Here is a 13291-nt window from a genome sequence, read left to right on the forward strand (position 1 = left end):
TTACCTTAGAGCTGATCATACTATACCTAGATATTTAATCACTGCCACTAAATTATTTTTTGCTTATCTGGTTAGTTTGAATATATATATGAAAAATCAGCAACAGGAACATTTCCTATTGGGTGATTCGTATTTCCTCTCCTATGGAATTCCCTTCACAGCTTATAGGAATTAAATCCACAAGCAGTCAAAATGTGTTATTTGCAGAAATTTTTAAAAAATAGTTACTAAAATGAACTTTAAACAGTGTTATCCAAAATAACTTCTATTAATTATTATTCTACCTATTATTACAGAGAAAGAATCTTCAATTAGTCTACCGGAACAAGACTTAAACAGGGCCAAAGACCAGTCTCTTCTATATCCCACCCTAATTCGTTTAATAGGTACCAACATGTCTGTTAAATGTCAGGTATAGGAAGTACAAAGATGAAAAAGAGGTTTCTGTCCTCTAATCCAGTACAGATGCATAAACATGAAAATAAACATTTGACACTGCCTCAAGAAGATCATGCCACAGGGAGCCAAAGGAATGCAATAATGGTTATAATCTGGAATCCATAAATCACATCTCCATCAAAGCCATAAATCATATACTGTACTTGTAAAAATGAATTACAACTGTCAGGAATTTGAACAGTATATGAGGTGTAATCATATGATAAAGATACCCCCAAAATAAGTGAACTTAATTAAATGAACATTATCTTTCAAAGAGCTTCCCTTAGGAGGTTACATTCACATGAATGGTGCCTCTGTTTAAAATATCCAAAAAAACTGTCAGTTTAGTCTAATGTTGACTATGATGAGAATGAGGTTAATCAGGATCTTGGCACACATTGGGAGATACAAGGCATCTCTGGGGAACACAATAGGATGCAACCTACTGATGTCTAATAGTTTTTAAAACAAGCCTTTTTTGTTGTTGTTAGTGACTCAGGTAAAATGGAAGCTGGGAGGAAACTTGGCAACTCTCACATTATAACAATGATTAAACTGCCAAACCTAAAATCTAATCAATTTCCTTTATAGTGAAACATACGTAAACTGGAAAAAAAAAAATCCTAATTGGCAGATCTTTATTTTTTCAGGATAGAGTTCTCTGAAATAATCTGGTCAATGTCATTCAAGGTCTTAGGCTATTGCTCAGTTGGAATAAATTTTCCAGCTTCTTTAATGATCCAGATCATTCACTAGAAACTATCTATACCTATAGCTATAATAATATATAGTCAATCTAATATTGCTACTGGCTGCCTCTGAAATCAATGGCAACTGATTTAGTTTGCCAGACTGAGCTCTACAGTAATACAGAGATTATTGGAACAATGGTTAAGACATTTATATAATGGTAAAATGTTATGTACCCACATGTCAAAAAATCTATTTGACTTATGTTTTGTGGCTATTGGTTAATGGTTAAGATTGTAATAAGAATCTAATGAGTCATAAGTAATTTGGGCCCTTAAACTCTAACATATCAATAATTACTTTAAATGTGAATGGTACCAGTTAAAAGACAGAGATTCACAGATTGGACCCAACTACATGCTATCTACAAGAAACTCACTTCAAACATGACATAAACAGAAAATAAAATGAAGGAAAAACATATTATACAAATATTTTAAAATATTAATTCAAGAAATCAAGAGTGGGCAGGGCACAGTGGCTCACACCTCTAATCTTACATTCTGGGAGGACAAGGTGAACAGATCACTTGAGCTCAGGAGTTCTGCAGGCTAAGCAAAGTGAGATGTTGCCTCTACTAAAAATAGAAAAACTAGCCAAGATCAGCCTGAGCCAGAGCAAGACCTCATCTCTAAAAATAGCTGGGTGTAGTGGTGGGTGCCTGTAGTCCTAGCTACTTGGGAAGTTGAAGCAAGAGAATTGCTTAAGCCCAAGAATTTGAGGTTGCTGTGAGCTATGATGCCATAGCACTCTATCAAGGGTGACAAAGTGAGACTCTGTCTCCAAAAAAAAAAAAAAAAAGAAAGAAAACCAGCCAGGCAATGTGGCAGGCATCTGCAATCCCAGCTATTCGGTAGCCTGAGACAAGAGGATCACTTGCGCCCAAGAGTTTGAGGTTGCTGTGAGCTATGACACCATGGCACTCTACCCTAGGGTGATGAATAACATTCTGTTTAAAAAAATATACACCATAAACAAATAATCATTCAGAAGTTGTTATATTAATCTGGATGAAGCAGACTTCAGAGCAAAAACATCAGGGACAAAGACAGATGTTACATTATAAAATGATCAATCCACTAAGAAAAGAGTGATCCTAAAATGTTTATACACTATACAACAGAGCTTTGAAATACACAAAACAAAAACTGATAGAATTGAAAGGAGAAACAGACAAATCCACATACATAGTCGGGGATTTCAACATCCTACTTTAAGTAATTGATAGAAATATTAGACAAAAATCAGGAAAGACATAAAAAAAAAACTGAACAACACTATCAGTCAGTAAGCTATAATTGACATTTACAGAACACTCCTCTTCAGAAAACAAACAAACAATGTTCTATTTAAGAAAGAGAACACAAATACTTTTCAAGTATCCATGAAAACATTTACTGCAGTAGACCATATCCTGGGTCAAGCCCCCCCATATCAAACAACAATAAACTCCCCACACCAAAAATAAAACAAAAGCCTCAACAAATTCAAATAACTGAAATCCTATGTAGTACATTCCCTGACTATAATGCAATAAAAGTGAAATAACAGAAAAAAGGAAAATCTTCATTTAGAAATTAAACAATGTATTTCTAAATAAACCATATGTCAAAAAGAGAGTCTCAAAGAAATACATAGATAAATGAAAATAGAACATGTCAAATGTTATGGAGTGAAGCTAAGCAGTTCTTAGTTCTTAGGAAATTTATAGCACTAAATGCTTACATTAGGAAAAAGGAAAGGTCTAAAATTAATAATGTAAATTTTTACTTCAAGAACTTAGAAAAAGAAGAGCAAATAAATCCCAACCAAACAGAAAGAAAGGAATATAAACAATAAGAGCAGAAATTAGTGAAATTAAAAACAGGAAAATAACAGAATAAAACTCAATGAACAAAAAGCTGGCTTTCTTTTTTTTTTGGCAGTTTTTGGCCAGGGCTAGGTTTGAACCCACCACCTTTGGTATATGGGGCCGGTGCCCTACTCCTCGAACCACAGGTGCTGCCCAAAATATGTAGTTCTTTTTTTTTTCTTTTTTTTTTTAAAGCTAGTTTTCTGAAAAGAAAAAAATTGATAATCGTTTAGTAGACAATGTTAAAAGAGAAAATGAACAAATCATCAAAGGAAGAACCAAAATAGAGGATATCACTCCAGATCCTGCAATTATTAAAAGGAGAATAAAGAAATATAACAAATAATACTAAAATATTATTCATTATGCTCACAAATTAACTTAGAAGAAATAGATCAACTCCTCAAACACTATAAACCGCTCAAATTCAAGCCCAAGAGTTGGAGCTTGCTGTGAGCTGTGATGCCACAGCACTCTACCAAGGGTGATAAAGTGAAACTCCATCTCGAAAATACAAAACAAAACAAAAAACCACTGTGAGTTCACAAAGCAAATTCGAAAAATTTTAAGCAAGTTCACACTCTGCTTTATCTTGATGTCATCTGGATTTTATTTTAAATGCACTGGATACCAGATTTTAAGAGGAGGAGCAAGTGATCTGATACACATTTTAAAGAGAACATTTTAGCTATTGTGGTGGGGAAGGAAAGGTGGATGTCAAGAGTCAAAGAGGCATGCCAATTAGGAGCCTTTTGCAATAGCACGGGCAAGAGCTGATATGTGAACAGGACTAGAATAATGGCAATGGAGAGAAAATGAGAGGGAATAAGAAATAGGACTTGGTGATATTAGATGTGATTACTTCAAAGAGAGAGAAGTTATCACAAAGGGACCCACTAAATTTTTAGCATGAATATCTGAATGAGTGGAAAGACCAATTAGTGAGATGGAGAAAAAAAGAGAAGGAATAGCTTTTAGGGTAGGTGAGTGGGTAAGTGGGTTAGGTTGGGTTGGGGGAAGATTAAGACTTTTATTTTGGACACCAAAGAGATGTCAAGTAGGTGATTAGCTGGGTATGTGCATCTGGAGTGGTCAGACTCAGAGACATAATCTTAGAGGAGTCAATAGCACTAGAATGAGTACCAAGTAAGTAGGGATGCCGTTTTTTTGTTTTTAATGCTATGCCTAAAAGAGTGTCTAGAACAGTGTTTGGCATGTAGCAGGTAGTTCAATAAATATCTATTTAATGAATAAAGGAACGAACATAAAGATGGCATTTAAGGCTATCAAGATGGCATGCAACTACCTAGAGAGGAACTGCTGAAAGAACTTTTAAAGGTTTAAAAAAAGTGTGTGTGTGTGTGGGTGTAGAAGGATAGAGAGAAAGACTGAGTCAGCAAAGGAGGCTGAGAAACAATGGTAGTGAAATAGGAAAACCAGGAGGCTGTTCTACCAAAGAGGCCATTTGTGTCAAATGTTGTTGAGGCAAGTAAGATGAGAAAAAAGGAGTGATGACAACGTCACTGACAGTTACAACAAGGGTTAGGAGAAGGTAGGCAGGAGAAGTAGAATGAGCACCCTGAACATGAAAAATCTCAAAGGCAAAGGAGAAGGTGGTCCAGGTTGGGACTAGTAAGAGTAACATCAGATAAGCAGATGCCAAAATCAAAAAGAGCCTTGTATGCAAGGAGACAAAAATTTGTTACAAGGACAAACATAAGAAGTCACTGAAAACCACAATACATATTTTAGTTTGAAAAAATATTTGTGAATTTAAACACTTAAAAATATTTAATATAAAATTAACCTATTTTTATATTCAATACATAGAACTGGAGAGGCAGTATGCTCAGTGGTTAAGAGCACAGATTGTAAAGCCAGAATGCTGGTGTTCAAATCTCAGCTATGCCAGTTAGCATTTGTGTGACCATGAGCATTATTTAACCAATAACTTCAGTTTCCTTACCTGTAAGGGTAGGTTTTAAAAGTAGTAAAGAAGTGCCAACTCAGAGAGCTGTTGTAAAGACTACAATAGTTAATATGGTATTCTGTAAATATTAGCTATTATTTATGACATAATTTTACCTGCTTTTTAATAGCATAATTTTCACCGTCTTCAGCTCTCATTTTTTCAATCTTTTCTTCTTGTTGTTTTGCTTCCTTTTCATACATCACTTTTTCTTTGACCAATCTATAAATAAGCCAAAAATGTTTCAGAGAATCAGTTTTCTCTCTAGAGAATAAACTCTAAGAAAGAAAAAAAAAACTATATAAATACAAAGCATATTAATACCCAAAATACAAAAATAAATATACTAGATTTAGGGGGAAAGGAAGAAAAATATTTTAGTCATAGTTATAAGTAAAATACTCATGCTTGTTTAGTCCCACACATATAATAACTTACGCAAAATTAAAAACCATTTCTCACTACTCTTTATTACTGATCCAAAATGCATATACGTCTAAAATCCAAAAACGAAAAAAACGGGAAAGCTTTTATTAAGTTTGACACAAATTCATGTGGTAGAAAAATATGACTAAAATAGTTATAAATATTGATATACTTTATGCATACCACTTAAAGTGAATAGTCATATTTCACTGCAGAAATATTAATGTATCTGATTACAGAGTACTTCTCTAGATGCTATTATATAAATGTACATATTACTGTTATAAAAAATTTAGAATTCAGAAACACATGGGTCCAAGAGATTTATTAATCTGTATAATATTTTGCATATTTTCTACTAATCTTTTCTCTCAACATGTAAGAATTTATATTTAGAAATGTAAAATAAAAGAAATATAAATCATTTCCAATGTCATTAAATGCTCTTTGATAATACAGCTGTTAATACTGTAGTGCATTTCATAGTACCAAGATGACAGCATAGTGAAGTATATTCTATTGGGTATTCAAGATGTTCCTGTATGATAAATAATAATGTGATGAACATCCCTACCTATAAATTTTACAGACATGAAATATTTTCATACTGCAAAATATTTAAAATATACAGTGATGTGAAATTAGATTAACCCCTTTTCAGTTAACCAGTGACCTACTAATATTTCCTTTTCCTACTAATGTGATAAGCCACCTTTGTCATTAGTTATTAATAAACAAAATATAAATATCCAAGTAATCTACTCCTATTTTAACCTAGATTTGATATTTTATTTCTTTTAAAAAAAAATTTTTTTTATTTTGCAGTTTTTGGCTGGGGCTGGTCCCTACTCCTTTGAGCCACAGGTGCCACCCACTAGTAACCAGATTTTGCCATTAAACATTAATACGCATATTTAAACTTACCCTTAAAGAAATATAAAATTATAATGAGAAAAACAAGAAAACTGGAACACTGAGAGAAAATAAATCTGATAGGTTCGTTACAACCAACAGGAATTGTAGACAATAGAGAAAAAGGCAGGGGACAAATTCTTTTTTAAGAAAAAAAAAACAAAAACAAACTCCCCAGAGGGAGAAAAATTGCAATCTTAATTGAAAGGACTTCATAAATGCCAAGTAGGATCAATGAAAAAAACCGACACCTATCAACATCAAGGATTTCCAGAACTACATGAAAATTAAAGCTTTCAAAAAAAGAAATAGGTCATCTATATAAAAGGAAGAAGAATTAGATTGACATTATATTTCTCATTAATGACACTATTAGATATCAGATGATGGCCCAATCTCTTCAAAGTTCTGAGAGAAAATGATTTATAACCTAGATTTATAACTATAATAATGTATGAAAGAAAAATTCATTAGCTCACTTAGTAATTATTAAGAGGCTACTATATGCTAGGCATGATTTTAAGCACCAAGGATACAGCAGTAAACAAAACTACAAAAATCCCTTTCAATGGGGAAAAAAGGCAATTAAATAAATTTAAACTAGGAGGGTCAGGATGCTTTCTTTGAGAAGAGGATACTTAAGATCTGAAAAAGGCAGTTAAGTCCGGGGAATAACTGATGAAAGAGGTTATAGGTAAAGGGAACTAATTTTAGCTATATAAAAACTCAAAAAATCATAGTTTATCTGCTGTGCCTCCTTTCTGAAAAATTTACTTAAAAATGTACCTCAACAAATGGAAGATGAAAATTAAGAAAAGAAGCCATCAGACCAAGAAGCCACAGTCAACATAAAGTAGCAGTCTAATGTAGGAAAAAAATGTCCCAACATTAAAACTGTGCTATATAGGAATGGAAAACAATCAGTCTAAATAAAAAATCTTAATGTGGGCTCTTTAAGAATGGAGGAATGGAGACACTGAGTAGAAGGGAGAAGATACTAATGATATGATAAATAAGTAATGTGTTTTTCTTCTCAATTATAAGTGCCAATTAGAAACTCCAGGATCCTTCCCCCCCTCACCACACAAACACAAATGGTTATATTTGTGGATGGTCAATTTATAGAGGTTCTATTGTTTTTTAAAGTTAGTTTAAAAGCTAAGAAATGTCTACCAAAAAACCATGTTGTAAGTGGTGGCTATGCTAAGACGATCCCTGGTCAGCTAATGAAAGTTTAGTGTTTTATAAAAAATATATCAATATCTATTATCAATTCCTTGTATTAAACTCCTCTGCTTGAAATCTCTAGTATGGACTTCCTTTATCTTGATACAGCTCTTCTCTACTGATAAACTCTCCTGTCTCTGAAGAAACAAGCAATACTTTTAAAATGCGTAGTGTGTGAGAGATGAAGAAAAAGAAAACATTTATACTGAAGACCAAATATGAACAGATCTCTTAGAGAACTTTACTGCATTTACCGTGTTTCCCTGAAAATAAGACACTGTCTTATATTTATTTTTTCTCAAGAAGATACACTAGGGCTTATTTTCAGGGGATGTCCTATTTTTATTAAGTATAATACAACAACCTACATTTATTTAAATACAGTTAAGTCATCTTTTTCTGTAACCTGACAGGGGGAGCCAACCTTGTTGGTGGGGCTGGCGCTAGTGATGCGTGAACTCCTTTCCTCTAGCCGGTAAAAGGTATTCCAGTCTTCCTGACGGCTCCACATGGAAATCACTAAGACCATCACTAGGTCTTATTATCGGGGTAGGGCTTATATTTAACAAATGCATAGAAATCCTGCTAGGGCTTATTTTTTTGGTGGGTCTTATTTTTGGGGAAACACAGTAATACTTACAACCCTATTTTAAGTAGTAATATCTCCATTTTACAGTGTCTTATTAATTATGCCTCTCCACAATGTTTTTAAAAGGGTCGTTAGTTAAAACAGAACTTAAGACATCAGTATTTCAGATATGAAACCCATGCTACTGTATTTCATGAAACTAGTTCATAAATGATACTACTAATGAAAATTAAGCTAAACACTGATGAAAGTAGTAAGGTTGGATGAATAACTTCTGATTTTTTTTTTAGCATTTCCAATGGCCATTGCCTTATTTGCTCTCCCCAAATTTGCTGTTTAGTGAAGTTCCACAGTTACAATTCAAGAAAAGATTGTTATAATATTGGTACCTCATGAAACATGACATATAATAGGTTTAGAAAAAAGCCTAAACCATTCATGATAAGCTAAAATTAAAGTATGATAATAAAAGTAGCTAACACATACTGATCACTTACTATGAGCCAAGCCTTTAATTCTCAAAATAAGTACTACTATTATTCCCATTTTAGTAATAACTGAAATTCACAGAGCTTCAATAGCTTGTCCAAGTCCTCAAATTTGTTAAGTGTCATTCTAGTTTCATTCTAAACTCCATACCCTTAGCCACTACTAATGCACTTTAAAAAAAAAAAATTCTCAAACATTTGAACATGTAAAAAAGTGCTCAATTACAGCAGGCATTGTCAACTGCATATCGAGCAGCTATTCCTCCACTTCTTACTTGCCAACACTATACAATTTTGTTTATGATTATCCAAGAAGTCATGTCCTCCAAAGGAAGAAGCCAATCATAATGGCCCTACTCCCTTTGCCAAGTGATAGTTTAGGCATGTGCAAGTGACCCAATTATGGCCAAAGCTACAAAGACTCTAAACTGTAACTTATAGGAGAGTATTAAGTAGCTAGATACTAATGTCTATAAACTATATAGAATGATGGGGGTAAGATGTATAATGGTGCTACAAAGAAAACCAGGGAAAGTGTATCCACTTACAACTTGGATGTAGGGTGGAAAAATCTACTGAACTGGGAAAATGTAAGTGAATTGCATTAATTAAGAATTCTCACTAGTTCCTCAGTGGGGAGAAATGAAGAGTAACATCAGAATCTGAGGATTTAGAGCTCATGGCCTATACAGTAAAGTGCATATAGTGTTAGTTATCATCAGTGAGTTTTAGTCATTTTCTACTCATCCTTTTGTGGCCAATATAAAGTCCCAAGTGACATTTCCACTATTCCCAAGCTTCATCTGATAATTAGTTACATTTGGGGGGTCAGTAAAACTAAGGAAGAACCTGCTGCGGTACACTGCCTTACCAAAATTACCTGCTACAGTACACTGCCTTACCAAATTCCGAAATATATAAGATGAAATGGGGCTGGAGATGTTGCTTATTCTGAGTGGAATGGCTCCTCTCCTTATCTCTTCCTCCAAAGCATTCTTCAAACCTTAACTCAAATGTCCTTGTCTTTTAGGAGGACCACTCTACCACCAACCCTACCACTCTCCCAAGCTGACACTGTGGATCCTATGGATGGATCTTCATAGCATATTTCTTTCTATTATCACAAAAGGTTGAAATTTTGCCTACTTTCATACTTTAAAGTGAATGCCCTGTCTCATATAAGCACCTAGCAGATTATGTGCCCCACCATATGTTTACCTAATGAACTAACAATTATCCTTCCAGATAAGCAGGGCAGCTATCATCATCCTGATTTTCAAATGAAAAACTGTAATTCTAAGAAGTGAAATGACTTACCCAAAGTTAGTTAGCCAGGAAATGATGCAATCAGGATTTGAAATCATGATTTCTAACTTTAAGTGTCAGTATTTTCTACCAAACCATATTATCTCATGTTTAAAGTAAATAAAACAATTTTCAAAATTTAAATTTATTTCATCTGTTTCCAAAGTAAAATTATTCCATGGTTAAAAACTTGAATATCACAAGACTCTACTCTGAAAAGGCAATCCATCACACCTATACACATTTCTATTTTCAGCCACTCAGTTCCCACCACTGAAATCAACGTATTAACAGTTTTTTGAGTATCCTAAATGAAAGAAAATGAATGTTTAATTTGATGATATTTGCTGATAGTCTCCCAGTACCCATGAATTAATCCACTAAACTAGAAATGGTTCAAATTCTATTAACTGCTCAAGTAAAATATATGCTTTAATTAATTTTAATAAATATTAAACAAGAGATATTTTATATAAACAGCTAAAATGATAAATGCCAAATATGAAATCAAAATCACTTTTTTCAATACTATAAATCTCAAGGATTAACAAATGAATACATTTTAGAAATCAAAATTTAAAATGCACACAAAAAAGTAATTTTTTCACTAATCCTCAAAACTGTCCTTAAGAGGTCCCTTCAAGGTTCTGAAATGTCAGTGAGATTTAAAAGTGCATTCTTAGTGAAAGAGCGATAGAGAATAGGTTCTGCTTCAGTTTACACGCAAACGCAACGGCACCTCCCACAGCTGCTTCATCTCCATACAAAACACTCTGACAGTTTTAATTACCACCTAAAATCACAAATCTCTCTGTACATTTGACTTTTTATCCTCTGTCCAGACCCATATATCTAAATGCCTTTGTAACATCTTTATTTAGACATCCCACCAGCAACTGAAGCACATTAAAAACTGAGCTCATCGTCATCCCTCTCTAAAATGATACCCTTCCAAACTTGAGCTGTCAATAGTGTAATCACACTCTCGATTTTACAACCTTTGTGCTATCATTCACTGGAAACGTCTCACAGTTACTGGTTTGGCTAAGTCTGAGAAGGACAGAAGGAAACATAGGAGGACAGATAGGGAAAAAGTCCTTCATGTGAGGATTTTTGTTGTTGTTAATACAACTATACTACATATAAAGCAGTACTGGCTGGTGAGTAGTTCATGGAAAAAACAGCTAAATTGTCTGAAAGCTCAATATGAACCAAGAGAGTGGATGCAGTTACTTGAAAAAAAAAAGTTCATCACTTTGTCTCTGACAAGTTTAGATGAATTAAAAGCAGCACCTAAGTGGTAAAGAGTACTACATTGGATGAACAGTATCTGTGTTATTATTATTCATAATTTACTTAAATTGTTATATATAACTTAAATCCAAAAGGGACTAAAGGCAGTTTCTTAAGGCAGAAAGAGGACACACTGGCAAACTAGAAAATTAGCAGAGGAATATATAACACCATGATTCTACTCTGTGAAACAGCTGTTTGTATAAACATTCAGAGATTATAGGCTATGTATATGTAATTACTCCAGACTAATATAGATTATCAGAATATTTGAAACAGGCAAAGAAAATGTCATTTGATACAAATAACTAGCTAATGACTGTCACTTCTCATAAATAATAAAAGTTAGCATCAGTTAGAATATCTGAATTTTATCAAAGTATAAAATAAACCAAATTTAATAATGTTGACTATAGTAAATATTCTTGGTGACCCATCAACTCAGGTTATTCTTTAAATTACTGATCAGAAAATATGGGAGCAGAATCTCAGATTTTTTAGTTGGACAATTCTAGGCCTTAGAGAGCTCAGGGCTTTGGGATTATTAGTGTTGTTACACAGAGGCACTTTGATGTGTAATGTGTTTAATCTGTATATTGTACTAAAATTTGTTCATTAGGTCAAAATTGTTTGAGAAGCAGCATGTATGAAGATTTCTGCTATTTTCATATTACTGATATTGAGGTCTTAAGTTCTTTTATACAAAAGAATGGCAATGTAATCATTAACTATTGATTCCTCTTCAGAAAACTGAAAGAGTTACAAATAAATTCCACACTATATTCCTATCTAATGGTACACACATGCAGTCACTTGGTGTATGTTAAAGAGCTTGCTTTTGATGTGCACTTATTTTGTACTTTGCCACATGTAAAATCAGTTTTTTTGTAACTCATGCCAAATTTCTAAGTCCTTAACTGCTTAATTACTACTTTTAACTAATAACTGGTAAAAGTACTTGATACAGAGCTGTATTTGACACAATTTTAACAACTAGAAAATCTGGTTAAAAACTCAATATAATAAAAATTTCTCAATTATTCTAAAATTAGATTGGTGATTCCTAAAAACTCTGAAGCCCTCCAAATCTTTCCTAAGTTACCAAAATTAAACTCTGTAGTTTACAAAAAGTTTGTATTACATCAAATATTCCATCTTTTATTCTTCAAACATTTAGAGTAAAAACGTCATTTTACAGCTTGACTTTATGAATTTGTCAGTAAGCAGTTTTAAAACATTGCATTTGCACACATGATTACTACCATTAGCTTTTGTCCCATTAACAGTATGTGTTAATACTGAAAAACATGAAAACCTCCAACTTTATCTTTTAAAAATAGAAGAATATATAAATCATGTCATTTATGGTCTGTTTAAGAGTACCACAGCATTTTGGAAGTTGTTCCAGACTGTCTTCCTGAACTATTTTAGATGAATTATTTGGAAGAATCTTTCATGATCCTGATTCAGTGGATAAACTACCATGACTATTATAAAAACACACATCTGTGACAAATATCCCTTTCTCTAGTCAACCTAAAAAACCCAAGTAATAACTGCTAGAATGGCAAGCTGACTCAAACTTGCATCTACCTATGGGGGGAAAAAATCTACCCTTTAATTGAACATGTAAACATAATCAAACTGCCACTTTTCAAATATGGTTAACAATTACTTTTACAGAAGAAAAAGGAATGCTTTTCTAAGAGATGTAACCAGATGAAGTGAAAATAAAAAGGAGTTTGTGAACAAATAAAGCTTGGGAAATATTGCATGTTCTATTCCTCTCTTACAGAGCTACAAAGGATAGCTTTTGACTAATCTTACAATAAAGAAACATACTAAATTTTGTTTAGTTCAGCCCTCTGCAAAGTAATTTGAGCACAGAACACTTTTTCAACATACCTATTAAGATCTAGTAAATCATGGCCAGGTATGATGGCTCACGCCAGTAATCCTAGCACTCTGGGAGGCCAAGGCAGGTGGACTGCTTGAACTCAGGAGTTCAAGACCAGCCTGAGCACAAGCAAGACCTCGTC

The 13291-nt window shown here is 33.4% G+C and overlaps 1 protein-coding gene across 2 annotated transcripts in view; it reads right to left on the reverse strand.

Moving 5' to 3' along the window:
- TBCA (tubulin folding cofactor A) overlaps positions 1–13291 on the reverse strand; it is a 53434-nt gene that overhangs the window by 3190 nt on the left and 36953 nt on the right. For both annotated transcript variants that reach the window (XM_003785932.2, XM_012802800.1), the window contains exon 2: positions 5129–5234. In XM_003785932.2, coding sequence (XP_003785980.1) covers positions 5129–5234 — 106 coding nt within the window. The remainder of the gene's footprint in view (positions 1–5128; positions 5235–13291) is intronic.

This window comes from Otolemur garnettii, unplaced genomic scaffold (assembly GCF_000181295.1).
Source record: "Otolemur garnettii isolate 467f Iridium unplaced genomic scaffold, OtoGar3 scaffold00017, whole genome shotgun sequence".
In the NCBI taxonomy this organism is placed as follows: Eukaryota; Metazoa; Chordata; class Mammalia; order Primates; family Galagidae; genus Otolemur; species Otolemur garnettii.